Source organism: Empidonax traillii, unplaced genomic scaffold, assembly GCF_003031625.1.
Source record: "Empidonax traillii isolate 1590-97213 ecotype Southwest subspecies unplaced genomic scaffold, ASM303162v1 scaffold172:size1107868, whole genome shotgun sequence".
Lineage (NCBI taxonomy): Eukaryota > Metazoa > Chordata > Aves > Passeriformes > Tyrannidae > Empidonax > Empidonax traillii.
The window spans coordinates 340901-358744 of record NW_020955365.1 but is presented as its reverse complement, the minus strand read 5'-3'; the positions used below and the strand labels follow the sequence as shown (position 1 = coordinate 358744).

General features: G+C 40.2%; 1 protein-coding gene and 1 long non-coding RNA gene across 3 annotated transcripts; both read right to left on the bottom strand.

Moving 5' to 3' along the window:
- Positions 1-1010: 1010 nt before the first annotated feature.
- GAS2L3 (growth arrest specific 2 like 3) lies at positions 1011-13997 on the bottom strand. Its single transcript, XM_027885776.1, has 9 exons — positions 13927-13997; positions 12525-12572; positions 11340-11508; positions 10811-10929; positions 9009-9150; positions 5335-5398; positions 4530-4668; positions 3230-3337; positions 1011-2766 (listed from the first exon to the last, which is right to left on the bottom strand). Exons 2-9 carry the CDS (start codon positions 12552-12554, stop codon positions 1393-1395), a joined length of 2145 nt encoding a protein of 714 aa, XP_027741577.1. The 5' UTR covers positions 12555-12572; positions 13927-13997; the 3' UTR covers positions 1011-1392.
- On the bottom strand, positions 13990-17703 carry LOC114058429. Of its 2 annotated transcripts, XR_003571455.1 has the most exons (4): positions 17614-17703; positions 16569-16687; positions 14779-14949; positions 13990-14023 (listed from the first exon to the last, which is right to left on the bottom strand). It is a non-coding gene; the product is annotated as an uncharacterized LOC114058429 (long non-coding RNA). The 2 variants fall into 2 exon arrangements; XR_003571456.1 differs by lacking the exon at positions 16569-16687 and having other exon boundaries at positions 17514-17664.
- Between the last annotated feature and the right edge of the window lie 141 nt (positions 17704-17844).

Below are 17844 nucleotides of genomic sequence, written 5' to 3'. Positions count from 1 at the left end.
ACAGACCAAGAAAGCTCTACTTCCAAGTAAGCTGAAGAAGGCATATGGGGGGCACAGTGAATACTGATAACATCATCTGTCAAGTCTAAACATGAATAGAGATTTCTTTCTTTATAATACATGCAGGTGACCCAAATTTGGATTGTGGGACACCAGTAAACTAAAAACCATTGTTTTGTTTGAGGTATTAGAAATGTTACAGCTTGTGCACAGCTCAACTGCTTGCCATAGGCCTTGATACAGACATGCCAGAACAACCAGAGTCACTCAGGCTCTGCCCTGGGCAGATGTTTCTTGGGCAAACTTTGCCCACTGAAAATGAGCAGCAGCAAAAGCAGCAGCCTGAGCTCCCCTTTCCTCTCTCCTGCTGTCCTAGGTACGGGGTCAGGACCAGTTTATCACTATGTGGGTATAACCAAAACTGTGTAGTCTACACAGTCTATGTCATTTCTGATGGACTGTTAATAATGCTGCTGCCCAGAGCACACCTGACACCTCAGGCTACAAGCTGGGTGTTAAAGAAACCCTGCAAGGCTTCGGAGTGTTCTTTTGTTTTCACACCAATGATTTCAGCTGTGATAACTCCCCTCTGGAAAGGCATTAACACCTCCACATCCAGCCTAAGGAGTCACCTCTGCTAATGGGCCATACTGGACTGGCATAATAGGCAGCTGCAACACCTAGACTCTAAAAATCAAAGACTCCAAAAATATCCCATGACTCACAGAGTTAAATCACCCACTGTGAAACCTTCCACCCTGGGGAGGTACTCTGCATTCCCACCTGAATTTGGGCATATATATAAACTTCGGGGTTTGGGACTTCTGGTACCACTTGTTGTGTCCAGAGGAGGACTAGAACTTCAACAGGACTGGGATTGCCACTCTCGACAAGACTGTGATCATTACTTCAACAGAACTGCCACCATCATCTGGACCAACAGGTTTTCTTTTACTTAACACCCAGAGGTCCATGTGGTACTGATGACAGAGGCCAACAACCACTTCTTGTCCCAGGGTGCTGTTTGTTGGGTGTGAAAACCAGTTTTCTCTGTATCATTTAATTTATTGTAATCTTTTTTTAGTAAATTGTAACCCTGACTTGTAATCTCTCTTTGATTCATTTCTACCGCCAGTTTACTTTTAAACCAGCACACCCACCTTTCTTACAGCAGGTCAGGAATATTTTCTATTCCACAGTGCTACACAGCAAGCAAGCTCATTTTTAAATATATCCAAATAGAAGTTTCTAACCGCAAAATAAACACAGTTCTTACAGTAAATCATGCAGCAAAATGTTAAGTTATACCTAATATTTCAGTTAATTATAGTGTTATTTAACATTTTTTTCTTGTCCTCAGTGTTTCATAAACTTATTTTGAACAAAAGAAGTTTACTTTCTGGGCTTTTTACTCCCTGTCATAACAAAGTAGTGATCATCTTGCCTACTCTTCGTAAGAGGAACTTTTGACACACCAGGTATTCCTTTGTAACATGATTGTTCCTTCGGGAGAGGCTTCTTGGCTGCTAGGGCCAAGCTTTTGTTTGTTTGCAAGTTTTTGGCTGAAGACTGACCTTTCGTGGAAGGCTGTGCTGACTTTTTGGTCACTGCCACTTTGGCAGAAGTTTGAGGAAGTCGTACAACAGATAAGGGGGTGCGTTCAGGAGGTTTGGATAAAGAGGGCCCAACCAGAGGGGGATTACTGATATTTGGCTGTTTACTGACAGCTGAGGATACATTTTTGCTTGTAGGTATCAATGAAGGTGGTGACTTTGACGCTTTGCTAACTGCAAGGGAAGGTGCAGAAGCAGAGAGGACCGAAGCACTTTTCAAATTCCTTGCCAGGTCAGAAGCTGTTCGTGGGGCTTTCTGAGGATGCTGAGACACAGCTCCCGAGATCTGAATAGCATTTTCAGAAGGAGGTTTTGCAAGGAGCTGCTGAGAATGTGCAAACTTCGCAACAGCACGCAGATTTGTCACAGGCGGCCGAGCAGCCCTTGGAGTGACTGTATTCGCTTTGGTTTTAGTGACAGATACAGGCTTGCATTTAGCAGGGACACGCTTCTGTTTTGAAGCCTTCATTTCAGCTGTCTCAGACAGATGAGACGGCTGTTTTTTGGAGGATGACAGGGTAGGATGGAGCGCTGGTGCTGGGGAGCCTCGAGGAAGGGCAGATTTCACCTTGGGAGCATCGGGGGACCAAATCCGTTTGCGCATGGTTTCGGGGGGAACTGGAGCTGTTCTTGTTCCTGTACATGAAGAACTTTTGCTTACAGGTTGTGAAGGAACAGAAGCTGGTGAGCTGCACGCAGGAGACTCCAGTTTCTTTGAGGTGCCAGCTAATGGTTTGAAAGGAGATCGCACACCTGTCGCTGAAGACCCTTGTAATTTGGACCTGACTGTTGATGACTTGGCTGTGGAAGATGGGGGCACTGGCACTCTTGGTGATGTCAGGGCAGGGGACTGAGGATGTTTAGATGAAGCCTTCTTGGCACCGGCCCCAGGAGCTAAAACAGGAGTAGAGACTTTTGATGGCTGCTTTTGAAACATATTGACAGCTGACATTGGATTCATAACAGGAGGCTCCTGATTCCTAGCTGATGAGTTAGGGATGCTGTCACTGGTGACCCCTTTCTGAAAGGCCAGGATTTTTTGTTCCAGAGTTGCAAACTGAAGCACTCGGCATGGATCATATTTGAGCAGAAAACCTTGAAGCGTGTCCCAGCCTCCACCAACACGTACCATCACATGCTTGCCATGTAGCATCTGAGAATGGAGGAAGAGGGGTTGGGAAGAGAAGGACAAGAGTAATTTCTGTCTTGTTTTATGCAGCATTAGGTCTTCATCTTACATCACCAACTATTTAAATTGACTAAAAATAACACATCCTTTCTTACAGAGAAACATTTTAAAACAGAGAAATTATGTGATAAACAAGCTCTATGCTGCCCAATTATTTTATTAGATAGTTTCTCCTGTAGACAGTCATTATGTGTCTGGAAACAATGGAAGCATCATTACAGAAGACCTTTTAACCACTCTGTAAGCATCTTCATCTAGTATAGAGAGTTTTGGATACAGGTTTTGTTCAAATTATAGATGCCCCTGTAACACAACCTTATGACTGCTGAAGAGAGTATTTAACAACACCATAAAAATGAGGTATTCCACTTAAAAGCATTTCTCTCCCCAATATAAATATAAATTGGAGTTCTGAAAAACTACTTACTCTGATGAAGAGTATTTTATCTCCCAGTCTATAACGTCCCTCCGATAAGTATTCAATTGAAAACCGATGGGAACAACTGCAGGGAGGATCTTCTGCAATATGTTTTACCTAGTTATTAAAATTGAAAGCATTTGTTAGTATTTTGAAAGAAGCATGTGTTTAATAGTCTGTTGAAACATTTAATGCAAGAAAAGATACCAATATCTTCAGCCCATAATATAAGAAAATACTACCATTCTAATCCTTCGTAAGAAAATCTCTGCTACATAAAGATACAAAATGTAGAATAAAAAAATAAAAGAACAAATTGTATGTACAGACAAACATTCTGAGTTGTTCAATCCAATTTTTATTATTTTTTCAGTTTTCCATTGTTTCTGCTTCTGGTTTGAAGACAAGTCTATGATTCTATGCATAGTAAACTCAATTCATTTCTAACCATGATCTTGTAAAGACACTGTTATGGTCTCTAGAAATGCCTGGGTCTCTCCTGTGGCCAAATCCACTGCTGCACCTGGTCCAGAGCTACTTCACCATTCTCCCTAAATTTCTGTTAGGTTTTTATAAGTTAATCTTCTATGAGACAACCAAGAAGGAAACCACTGAAAAAAAGAGAAAGGTAGTCCCCAAATATGTGCTGGGTTAGAGAACATGCATCTCTTAGAACCATTTAGAAGTGCAACAAATTGGAAGGTCGAGACTATTGTCAAGAAGAAAAAATAGTAAGAGTTTTGAGAGAGAGCAAGGACCTGGTGGCTGACATTCCCAAAGAAACAGCATTTCTACATTACTACACAGAGGACCTTTAAAAGAAATTAATTTTAAAGACTCAATATGCATTTTTAAACTAATAGAAAAATTATTCATAACTTCTTTTGGACGAATTCATAAGCTGTTGTGAGTTTCATTAGAGCCTACTTTAACATTTGATGAAGTTTTAGGAAAACATCAAATTGAAGAGAAACATTCATTGCAGTCATAGGATATTGACACACCAGAAAAACTGAATGAGAGTATTTCTTATACTCAAAGAAGCAATGAAAATGGAGAAGGGGCAAGGAATTCTAGGTGAGTTACATGCACCGAGGCATTTACTCCAATACATATAGAACAGCGTTTTCTTTACAAAACAAAACCAAAAAAACAAACAAAATATAAAAAGAGGTGCCTACCCTTCTGTTTTCTGTTTAAAGAGGCTAACGTATTAGATGAAAACCAGCTGGTGCTTACTGAACCTGATCATACAAGTATGAAATTAAGAGCTTGATTTAAAGCTCATGTCACACTAAGTAGTACTTACTGCCTCGTGTAGCTCCCCATGGTGACAACATGACTTTGCTGTGCTAACTGGTGATGGTGGCCCAGAGGTCATCAGCAGGGTTTCTTCTAGCTCAATTTCCTTCTCTAGTTTTACAAGTACAGGAGGTTCAACTCCATACCTCAAATACCAAAGCAGAGAGTTTAATTGCTAAGTTACTAAAGAAAACAAAAAGAAACTGATATTAACAAATTTGCAAAATTATAAGTGGTTTGACTGACTCAGCACAGGACTAAATCAGTCAGACGGATAACTGTCTTGATAATCCAAAGAGAAGGAGCAGAAGTCTTCCCTAAGGTGGTCTTGGTGTTACCAGAGAATGAAGTAAAAATACTGTGAAAATTACATGATTTAGGTCACATCCAATTTAGATAAACTGCCTTAAAGCTTCCCGCTCTGCACTAGAAATAAATCAGAAGTCTAAATGTGGAGAACAAAGAGACACCTGTTGAAAAGACGAAAACTTAAACCCCTTAAAACAATATTTAATGTTCAGTGAGTTCTTCCAAGAGGTACACATATCTATAAGCTGAATGTATAATTTAAACACTCAACTGTAAAAGGCAGCATGGAACAGCACCTCTCCATGAAAAGAGTCAGATAATTATTTGAAAAAAATATTCACACTGTATGATGGTCCTAGGAAAGCCACTCATTACTTTTTGTGCGGAATTATCATCCACTGCATTGCACTTAAGGAACACAGACTGTCTTAACTTTGTCTTAGCTTTTACTTAAAAGGATGTATTCTTCAATTTCTTGTTAAGATTATGTGCAAATCACATACTTGGATACAATGCGTCCGATTTCCAACAGACAAAGATACACTTGTCTTGGATCCTTGTGTAAAACTAAAATGGAAGAGAGTAAAGAAGAGTTACAATTCATATTTATTGCAGCAAGCCCTATCCAATTAGGTACAGAGAAGAGAAGATAAGGTATAGATGCCTATAAATTTCCCATTTTACCAAGGGGCAAGTTACATTATCATTGACAAAGCACTATATGCTTTTCAACTCTAATTTTCTATGCCATAAAGTCTTGGCATTCCTGAAATCAAACTCTTCCTTCTAAGAGAATTATGTTTTATTTGGTTTCATGATCTTTCTTCATGAGAACAGGCAAGAAAGAGATCTGAGGGCTTTCCCTACCCCCAAAGACATTATCGTAGTTTTAAAGATGAAAAGCATTTAACAACTCCAAACAGGAAAATATACCCATCTGTTCATGCTCATGCATACAGACATGGATAGGCACAGGCACTCTATAGGTTAACTTCCATAGGAAGATACACTTCAAAGGACCTAGATGACAAGTGGTTGGCTACACAGCCAGTCAGCCTAAGTGGTTTAGACCCTTGGCTGTGAAAGAACAATCTGGGTGACTGCTACCATTTCAGTAAGCAACAGATCTTTTTTTCTTATCACTTCAAATGTTCCAGGTGCCAGCAGGGTCCATCCATGTGGCAGGATCATCCAAGTTCCACTAGAAGATACCACTTTGTCAGTGGCAGCTCCCATAATCCATTCTATACCCTCATCATTTTACCCCCTCCCAATCAGCCCAAACCTCCTGCCCCATCCACCAAGAGGTTTTCTTCAGAATTTGGTATCTTTATGAGGCTGTATCTGAAAAGGGTGGTCCAAACCCATGAGCATAAGAAGGAGGTGAGAACAATGGTGGTTTAAGAGACAAACACTCAGATTCAAACATAGAATACTAGCTCTGATCACAAAGAAGCAACAACACACTTTCAGATATGTTAGTAGCACAGTTTTGCACAAGGCTTTGCTTCTCGAAGACTTGCCCACGTTAACTCAGCTAGTGCCCAAAGCAGAGGCTGCTTCACACCCCTCAGCTCAGAGCAGCTCTAGCAGCTACATGCACTTGATCATGTAGGCACACCAAGTGATGATCAGGAGAGCTGAAGAATGAGATGCAAGAGTGATAGGTAAACAATGCGAATGTGACTGTGGCAAGTCTGGGTTTTCCCAACAACTTTGAAATGGAAACATTCAATTATTTCTATTGCTGCACTGAAGAATGGAAGAGGCAGAAGGAGAACAATGTCTATTTTGGTTTATTGAAACTTCTATCTTTAGGCGTGCAAGGAAAAAGAAAGAAGGCCATGAACAGAGAAAGAAAATAGTTTAAAACCTCATGCACAAGTAACTACTTCCTCCCCTGTCCTCTTACAAGTCTCAAAACTGAAATTCTTTCAACATGTTCTAAGAAGAGTTGTATGAATGTTTTAGAAAGCAGACAATCCCTGTGCTTTCTTAACTAACTAGGAATACTGCCTAATAACTCAAAAATCAAAGACTGGGAGAAAGGTCATTCAACTTGCCTCAACCCACACACCGCACCATTCTTTCCCCCACTACCATCAAGTATAAGGAACCAGATAAGTTGTAGAACATTTATATGAACAAGTCTGACTTTCTTCACACCATGTAGTAACAAAATTCAGTGGAAACTGGAAATTCCTTCTGAAGAAAAACCCGAGCCTGCCCTATATTTACAGATGAAATCTGACATCTTTCTGATGTTTAATTTGATATTTAAAATTGCTTTGATTTAAATAACACTGACGTGTTTCCTAAAGTATATGCTGAGTATGAAGTCAGATTTTCTTGTTTACACCAACTACTCCAGTTTGTAAGTCTGCTTTTTAAAAAATCTGATTATGAAGGGTAAATCTAGATTAGAAAGTTGACACAGCCATAATTTAAAAGTTACTAGAGGTCATCTAATATCTTTTCTTTGAGTGTGTGTGTGTTTGCCAGAAGTGTTTGAATTTTCCTGAATCCAAAAGAGAAAAATCCAAGTACACCCCTAACAGAGATCAGGATACTTATTTTGGTTTCATGTCAAAGGGCATCCCATAATGTCTACTCTTACTCTCTGCTGTCCCAAGACCCTCTTAATTTATGTCCTTCATAGTCATCTACACTTTCAGGAGGTGTTGCCACATGTATCTGATGGGAAAAAGACAACTGTTAAATTATCCTTCCCCTATTTCATTTATAAAGAATGGCTTGGAGGTCTGATGGAAAACAACAGTGGAAAGAATGTTTCAAGAAGGCTGCAAGTCTGCTCGTTTCAACTGCCAAAAAGGCTCACAGAAGATATTTATGCCATAAAGCAAGCTGATGTCAGGAGTTACAATCAGACTTCAAAACACTTATTTGCTATGAGTGAAAGCCACAGCACTAGGAAATCCTGTCTGGTTATCTCAGGAAGGCTAAACAGGTTCCAGTCACCCATCCACTTACACAACCTAAGATGTTTAAGCAATACAATTCATACAAGGAACTACCAAAAAAATTTTCTTATAGCTCAGGTCTACTCATCTGTTTTTCGTGGCACTGAAAAAGGATACACTCACTAGACTAGTTAATCAGAATAAGACAGATGCAAATGATGGTGTTTTCTCAGCTATTTTAAAAGATGACTTATTCAGTGGAGAAGGCACCGGCAGTCCAACGATCATGTGAACGGTATTAATTAGCACAAAGATTTTGAGAAAACGCAGTGAATATTGTGAAAAATTCATTTGATTACTGAAAACAAATGTACTTTTCATTTCTTTTCGTTATTCTGCTGACAGGCAGATATTTTAATTATTTTAAAAAAAAGAATAAAAAAAACCCAAACAAAAAAGTATTGGCTTGCCACAGAAAGTTTTGGAATAATTAATTTTTACTGGTATAATAGCTGGTAGAAGAGCATTTCTTTATTTACCATGTGATAGAAGTATAGTTCCTCTTAATTAGCAGTTAAAAAAGATTATTTCCTCCGTAAGTATCAGTCTAGAAGCTGTTTGTTATAAGGGACCAACTGTGCACTGGGGCAAGCGTACACGTAGTTGGCAATATTTAGTTTTATAACTCTCTTATTAGATGAGAAAACACAAAAGGTTTAGGGGCATGTCAAGCAGGTCCTGAAGTAAAATATTAATTGCTAACAGACTGTTGCCACTTCAGGCACAATGCCCTAATGTAGTTATCAAATTTAGCTGTCATGAATGCATGATTCTCAGGGATTCCTTCAACAAAAATGAGCTCTAATACTGAATAAAGGATCTTACTGTGAGTTGACTCCATGGCCCTGTGGTCTTCCCACACAGGGAAAGCAAAACCACAGTTTTCTCCCCTGTTTCTCAGTGGTTCTTTTTACTGAAGGACAACATGCAAGTTTGTTGCACAGCTGTCAGCCCCCGCTTCATCCCACACAGCAACTTTGGAAAAGCATCATGCAAGTTAGAGCAGTCACTGAACTAATTTTTCAAGGCTTTTACTTGGACACTGCCTTAAAATAATAATAAAAAAGCATTAGTATCTTGCACAAGATGGGAACAGTCAAGAGAAAAGGTTCAAAAGACTATACACAGGGGATCTCCCTCACCAGGTAGTTATCCACATACAGAACGAAGTAAATCTTACAAAAAGACAGATTTACCTAAACCTTCAGATTCAAATAGATAAGTCTCTTCAACTCCAATAGCCCTACACCAGTTCAGAAAGTTGGCTGTATTATCTCTGGCAAAAAAAGATCCTGATGGGGCATCCTTCTTACATGGAACTTTTCTCATAGGAAAATTCTGGCAAGGGAAGAAAACAAAAGGTACATTGTGCACATCAACATTGCCAACAGATTTCAAAGCATAGTTTCAAAGGAAAATACACCCTAAATTCAGAGTACAGAAACAGTTGTAACTATTTTGTGTTCAACTCACCATGTACTCTATCAAAAAAGCTACACTAATATAGAGGCCATTCTATCTTATCATTGTGAACAGTCACTGAGTGAAAAATCCTTAACTCTGCAGCCTCTCCCAAAGTTGTCTATACAGTTGCTTCCCCATTTCCCCACATGCTGGGGTAGAAGTCTTACTGATGGTTTCACAGGTCTGGATAATTATTCCCCTTTCCCACGCTCAATTTTACAGTAGCAGAATAAGCACAGGAGAATGTCAAATCAACTAATTATACTTAGCTGACAGATTTCAATATTTTAGAGCCTGTTCTAGAAAGTAAAAGGAATGATAAGGGATCAAGGAGCAGTTTACTTTAAAGCAATTCAGTACTTACTTGTTTTTAAATTGGTATCTTCAAAACTAAAAAAGAAGTTCAAAGATACACAAGTTGTACATTTCATCCTTCTTAAAAAGGCCTAAGGACTTGCTAGGGGTCTGGCTTATACTGTGAAATCCATAAAAGTGTGGAAGTGCATTGTTGTGTTCAGCAACAGAACCACAGGAATCATTAATATTGCGGATAACTTGCATATTTCTTGTAGACAGAGTAAGGGAGCACTGGGACAGGCTGCCCAGGGAAGCAGCTGAGTCACCAACCCTGGAGGTGCTTAAGAGATGTGGCACTTAGGGACACGGTTTCATGGTGGACTTGGCAGCGGTAGGTTAGCAGTTGGACTTGATGATCTTAAAGGTCCTTTCCAACCTAAAAGATGCTATAATTCTAGGATTTACAGCATCCTTATAGCTCTTGTATAAATACTATTTGGCATCTTAAGTCTGCTGTCTTGTACCCCACAATTAATAATAATTCTAACATTAGTAAATATATTGCTTACTGGTAAATATCCATTATTTAAAACTATTGTTTTACTAGATAAAATTGTAGAAGTTAAACATTTTTTAAAAATCTACTGTTTAACAAATCCAAGCATTGCTATAGCTATACAGGGTACTTGTACATTCAACAAATGTTACCTTGATCAGCTTTACATGACTTTGTATTTTAAGTGACAGTGTTGCTTGAGATTCACATTTCAACTGAGCATTGATTCCCAACAAAAACACTGAAGCCCATCTTCAGGTACATCAGTTTGGATATTTTTATGGCTGACCTGTACACTAGAGTACAGCTGCCACTTTCTGGCATAAAACATACTACCAAATGCCAACATACATCTCATTATCAACCCACACTGATGTCACGAAACAAACTCCAGAACTGGACTAAATCTTCCTTAGGCAAGACTTCTACTGAAATAAAACGAAAATCCTACCAAGAACCTTAGGATTTGATTAACAAAGCAAGAAGATAATTCGTTGCACGAGGCCAGTTTATCCATTTACAAAAACATATTATTGTTAATCAGTCTCTGAACGCAGCGGGTACAGAACATTACTTTGGGAAGACTCATTCACCTGATTTCATTTTAATGACAACTACTTACTTAACTACTTACAACTGAAGAGTTTACATATGTATTTTAAAAATCATGATACGACTCACCCTTAAGTTATTTGAGCTACAACACTTTTTAATTGTGTTTTGAAGAACACCAACCAATTGGCAGAGTAATACCCCATTATCAAGTTCTTCTAGCAATTGTTCTGCTTTGACTTCCATTTCTTTGGGGAAAAAAAAAAAAAAAAAGAAGGTCAATATCAGAGTTACTCTACAGAAGATGAAGAAGTTTCATACGAACTTAGAGACAACCCAAACAGCATTCCAGTGTTAAAGACTGAAAATTAGTAGAAATATATAAGTAAACTAAAATGAAATATCTCTTTAATTACATTCTAATAAGACTAATAAAATTCAGAAATATAAATTAGAATTATTAATTATCCTACCTCTAAGAGGTGGCAGCTCATAAAATCTGAAATCAAAGCATGCATTTTAATGCAATTCTCCCAGCCATTCAGAATCAAATACACCACATCTTAATAGCAGTAAATAGCTATTAAGTACCAGCATTGACTAGAATATTGGAAAGTGCTTTGAAGTTCATTAGACAGTGATTTATTTTTAACCTCACCCAGCAAGCCAGACAGCCAAATGGACAGATCTTCTTGCATAGGCACCAAAGTTGCTTCATGGCGCACAGATATCCACTGGTCATACAGGCAGACATCTGCCAAACCCGGCCCGTGCCTGGGAGTCAGAGGACTTCGGGGACTTAAGGGAAGATCATCTCCAAACCACACCTGCAGAGGATTTCAGTAAGTTGAAGACAGAAAGCTCTAATACTTGCAGTCAGATGACAAAAAGTCACGGTTCTGAATTACGCTGAAGAACTATTATTCCAAGTGTTCATTTCCCTTTGGACAGATACACCAAACCAACACACCTCCAATTGGATGGTGAAGCTCTCACTGGTAACTCCTGCGTCAAAGTACTACTACATTCATTCTCTTGACTTCTTTGGATTTAAAATTACACACTTTCTTGAATATTGAATTAGGAAACATCCACTAAATGTGTGCTGGGGTTTTTTTCCTCAGCACATTTTAAGTCATGAAATCTGCAGTTTATCATATAATTTACTACAGACTACTCATTCCTCTAATCAAACATTTCAGGGGCATTTTGTGCTTAAATCATTAACAATTATGACATTAATAGAGAAAATATGTTCACATACCAGAACATAACACATTTCTTGAACATGAATCCTTAGCATTTCTCTTCAGGACTGCAGATTTTCAAAATGACAGGTAACTTACATTTTAAGAAAAGGACCACACAGAAATTGTGTACAAAATTCCCAAAGACAGAATTCTTCTGCTACTCTTAACTACTTTCATTCAGTTCAGTGTGTGTAAAAAACCCATTTATTTATTTATACTTAAGTAATTAACTAGAATGTTTTAAATATATAAGGTTTTAAAGACTATAAGGTTTTAAAAAGCACTTCTTAATCAACAAATGTGTTTCAATAATCTCAGCCTCTGACTTCAAAATCTTCTTAGATCACAGCACTAAGAAGTGAAAGGATCACCTAATAGTAACGATGGGTTATCCATTTTGTTACATTAATCTAGTTGTAAAATGGGAAAATTATTACTTTTTTTTTTTAAATTAGAGGTAACTCTGGGGAGTCTAGTAATTCATTTGCTTCAGGGTAGATCTTTGCATTAAAAAAAAAAAAAAAAAAAAAAAAAAAAAAACACAAATGTACTGTACAGGTATACAGGATTGAAACATTTCAAAAGACATTTACCTGAACTGCATTCTGCATGGTCACCTGCATTTACATTAGTTTCTTCCCCTGGAGAAAGAGAAGAGATTTTTAATACAGTTTTTCCTGCTTTCATGAAAATCCCAAGAAAAACTCACCAGTACTGTTTTGGAAAAATAAGAACGAGTCTAATAAAGAAAGGAAGGGGAAAAAGAGAAGAATCTTAGTGACAAAAGCTTTAATCCAGTATTCAGTCAACTTTAGTTCTCTGCCCTGAAATAAAGGGGCAGTTATTACAGCACAAAGTAGCAACTGCCTTTGTATGCATTAACACTACTTCAAAGTAGGCATGATTTTAAGGAGCTGTATGGCATTTATTCTGCCCAAATATAATACAAATACTTGAAACCATTCTTGTATTTAACAACACTGGCATTCATCTTTTTCTTCTAAGTTATCACAAGTATATCTTGTACGTGTGTGTAGGCAGATGTATGCAGCCTGACTTTACATTAAATACTCTGAAGATTATGAAAATCTTAGAGCAAGGAAATAACTTTGAAGAATAAGATTTTTTCTTACAGAATCATAGAATGGTTTGGGTTGAAAGGGACCTTAAAGATCACCTAGCTGTTACACAGATATATGAGAGAAATCAATGTTTTTATTAAATTTTGTTGGAATTGTGGCTTCCCAGACAGCATGCATACACCTAAGTTTTCAACAGAATGCTGAAAACTATTGCAGCAATATAGTTATCAGGAAAATTCCCTGGCAAAACAAACCTTAAGGAAAGTTTTAGAGGCAATCTAGTCAACACTTTCTCTCCTGAAGGCAACACAATATTTTCCAGAAATGCTTTTAACCATGGGAAAATCCAGCACAAGCTCTACACTGGATTGAGGATTAGTAAGTCTCTCCATGGAGGCTCCAGGTCTAGAGATGTGTAGCATTATCAGGTTACCTAGATACACATGTACCAGAAGGTATTTCTCCATCACAATTCTCCACAGTGGTACTGGGGGGTATTACAACATCAAAAACTACCTATCTGTGTCTTGCAGCCAAAGACAACTTTCTTACTCTGTTACTTAATAGGTGCAATAAAGCATCTTACTGATTAAACTGAAAATCAGACCGAAGACACTATCAGATGTTTTTAACTCATCTGTTTTTCTTTGAAAATAAGTAACTTTCCTCTCCTGTCCCAGATGTTTAAGCTCTGTATGTAGATGGTATTGTTCTCTCCTGCTGCACAACCTGGCCTTCCTACGACAAAAGGCTGAATAGCCCATCACAGAAAACACAATCCTTGTAAAAATTCTCCCCCTTCATCCTACACAGAAAGCAGAACAATGTCATTTCCTTCCCCTTTTTTCCTCCCACTGCCTAAACCCCACACACTACATCAGACCACATGTCTCAGCCATTTCAAACAACGTACCTCTATGACCAGCAAACAGGCAACCAGTTTGTTTTCAGGCTGAAGCCACTTCCCTGTAGCACAACTCCAAGTGGTATCTTTCCCCTTCCTTTTATTTCTAGGGAAAAAAAAAGAAAAAAAAAAAAAAAGATATCCTCTCCTCTCCTTGATGTCATTTTTCCTTCTATGAATGAACAAGGGAAGGGCAGGGTATGTACCAAGCAGTACTAATGAGCATGTTATGCTTCCCAGAGCTTTGTCCAGAGGAATACATTTTCCTTTGGCATAAGAAAGCTATTGTCCCAAGAGAAGCTCAGAAAGAGGCTTCATTGATTAAAAAAATAAATAAAACAACAGCAGACCAGCCAGTAGAGATGTTGGTCTCATTAAAATAAGGAGCTCCATATAGGCTAACAAGAGCTCCAGCATATTAACTGCCAAGGGAAAACAAAAGGCAGCCTAATTCACAGGGAGAACTCAAAACACGAACAAAGCAAAATATTCACACAGCAGCTATCACAAGAATTCTCAGCATCTGCAGTTTTGTGGCATGCCTAACAAAAGCTAGTCTTACAAAAAAGAAGGAAAAAAGAGGAGATTGAGGAAAACTGTGGCACTTGAACTTCAAGGGCCTGTTCTTCTAAATCAAGTTATTTAGTAAACCCATATGCCAAAGGGTTCCCTGGAAAGTGAAACAGCTTCACTTATTATCAGGGCATCTGAATAACACTAAACAAAAAGACCCCTCCGATGATACAGACTACCCTGCGTGAATTTTGAGTTGAAAAGGTAATATAGTAACAATTACCCATTTTCAGATCCCAAACAGTTTAGTTCTGAGATTGCAGAGAATATGGATTAAAATAGGCTTACCACTTACTGGGAGAGGCATAAAATGAGAAGACCCAGACGTCTGCCACCTTCAAGTAGTCAGCCTGCAAAGGTGCAGAAGGTGCTCTGGTGAGGTGAATGTTGCAGTACCAGGCAGAGTCATAACCAAGTCTGACTTCTTCTAAAACCTGTTGGGTTCCCTGCATCAAAAAGCTGTACATAATGAAGTCAGTATTTGATAGTGAAATCTGGCAGTTCCAGCTAGAACTGTATCAATTTCTGCACGTCAGTTTTATCAACTGGCCTTCATTCAACAGGAATTTGGTGTTCAGGGATCCCAGTTTGTGTAAGAAAAGACCTCAGAATGAAAATACACTGTAATAAGTCCCCCATGTAGCTTCAGGCAATGCCATTCCCTTGCCAGCTGATATCCCCAAGGTCCCTTGGAACAAAAGAATGAATAAGCTCATCACAGCATAAACAATGCTTTTAATAATTCTTTCCCTTCCTCTTACTCTTCCTGGGCAGAAAATACTTTCTGTTGGTGTTTTTCTTCCCCATTTTTCCCTCCTTGCTTCACCCCTTAAAACAGGAAAAGAACAGAAAGCTCTCTACTTCTGCTGCCAATGGCTCCGTAGGATGGAAGGATAGGAGAAATGACACCTAGCCACACCTTACACCTGGATCAACACAGCAACACTGATTTACTGTGAGACTGCTGGTCAGCCCCAAATGATATATTGGGAAAGGCAAGTGCTGCCTTCAGCTGGCAGACTGACAAACCTCCAGTGAAGGACTAGAGCTATGGATCAACATTAGCTAAGAGAGATGAGAAAAACATTCCTATCTATTGACATTTTGGGCACAGGGACAAGCATTTCTCAGAAAAAGGGGTGCAGACACACCCTGGACATGACCCACACAGCCTTGCAAGACCACGGTTTGCCTCTGCTTTCCAAAGAGATGCCTGGCACTTTGCCCTCAGGCAATCTGAGAAACAGCAAAGTCAGCAAATACTAAAGCACTTTATGCAAATACTTCAGGGTGCTAAACACATGCTCTTAGATGCTACATGAGATAGCCTGCTTAGTATCAGTTGTATCAGAATTTATAGATCATTCACTGGTGCCCAACCCAACAAGACATGCTACACTAATTACAACCCATTCTGTAACACAAGATGAACCAAGTCCAAATCCCATTTTACTTGACTGCACAGTTTACAAAGAAAGAAAGAAACAAAACAAACATACAAAAAAAACCTCCATAGGAAGCTCCAACATTGATGAAGCAGCCATTCACCAGGTTAAAGTGGAACCTAAAGGGATTCACAGGCTCATTAAAACACCTTGGGTTAACAGGCTCATTAAAAGAAACTTGGGTAGAAGCACTTTTACATCTTTACCCTGTATTTAAGATATATAACACATCATCTTCTATTCCATCAACACCCAAAGGCAGTCACAACAGACTAACCCAGAGCAGCTGGAAACTGTGGATTAGTCTTGACAGTACCTACTGAAACACATGTTTCTAAACACATTGAAATGAAAGAAGCTGTCATTTCAGTATCTGCTGAAACCTACTACAGGATAGTCAAGATTTTATTTGGTACACATATCCTTACATGCAGAAGAAAAGAGGTAGGCACAAGAGATCCACTGAGTGGAGTGCTATTCCCTCCTCACTACAGCAATTACAGAGACTTTTTGTTGCATTACTGAGTCAGCAGCAGCTCTGCTGCCCTGGGGAGGCCTTGGAGCCATGAAAGAGAAAGAACCAGCCCAGTCAGTTCAAGGTGATGGGCTTTAAGTTGGCAACCAGCTTCTTACATTCAGGCACGCTGATTGCTCTCCTCAGGGTCTGCCTTTCCGCACCTCTCCCTGAAGTGAGTGAGCACACAGTGAAGACACTCTCTCCTTCCAAATGGCGACAAAGGCCCTGGATACACCTGTCAGAGCACAGAAACCCACTTGAAATCAGGGAGGAGTACTTCATCTTAACAGCTGTCATCTCCGCAGGAGACACGCAGACGGCTCCTTTACCACAGGAGCATCCAGACTGGGGAGAGGCTCGTTAACTCAAGGCGTGCTACCACAGCTGCTCACTCGCCTTCACAGGCAAGCTCTTCTCTCTCTCCCATTTCCACCCCACACTTCTGCCAGCAAAGCAACATTGGAGGGTATTACTGCTCGATGCCCATACAGCAGGCTGCTGGCTTGCGATAGTCAGGAGGAGTTTATTACGACTTAAATATAAAATCCTGTCGTCTTATGAAAGATCCACCCAGTACAATTTCAAATGCATGGGTCAGTTAGGCCTTATAGATCCTAAAGGAATATATGTACTTTTTTCCATGGCTTGATCTGATAGTATGCCAAAAGTGACACACAGCATCCCTGGAACACGGCCAGCTTTCGGGCAAAGAGAGGAGCCAGACGCTTTTCGGCTTATTAAGCAATATGAATGAGTGTTTTAGCCAAGAGCACTGGGGCAAACTTCCTACAGAAACAGCACTGCATCCTCAAACGCCTGCATGGGACACAGGAGAGACTGGTTTGAAGGCTGTTATGCAAATACTCTCCCCTCTCCCTTCTCCAGGGTAAGTTTCGCGGCGCTTCCCTTCCAACATCCATGCCGGAGACGCCGGATAGGAGCTGCTGCCCCTGGACAGGTGACCCGGCTCAGCCCAACACCGGGCTCTGTCCGCGCTGCTCGGGGTCCCCGACACGCTCAGCGAGTTTCCAGAGCTGCCCCTGCAGACAGGTGGGACTCACCGAGGGCCGCCGCCCCGGAGCTGCGCGCCCGAGGCACGGACGCTAGCGGGACCCTGCCGCGGCGCCACGGCCGGACCGCCGCGACTCAGGCGCTCCGCACCTTCCACGCTATCCTATGCTACCCAGTCCAGTCCAGTCCAGTCCAGTCCAGTCCAGTCCCGTCCCGTCCCGTCCCTGTACTCACCGGCCCCGCCGCGCTGCCGCTCCCGCACACCGGGACCGGGACCGGGACAGCCCCGCCCGCCCGCGCCGCGCCGGCCGCGCCTTTCGAAAGCGCCAATCAGCGCCCGGGGGCGGGGCCGAGCCCGGCCCACCTGTGCCGGCACCGCCG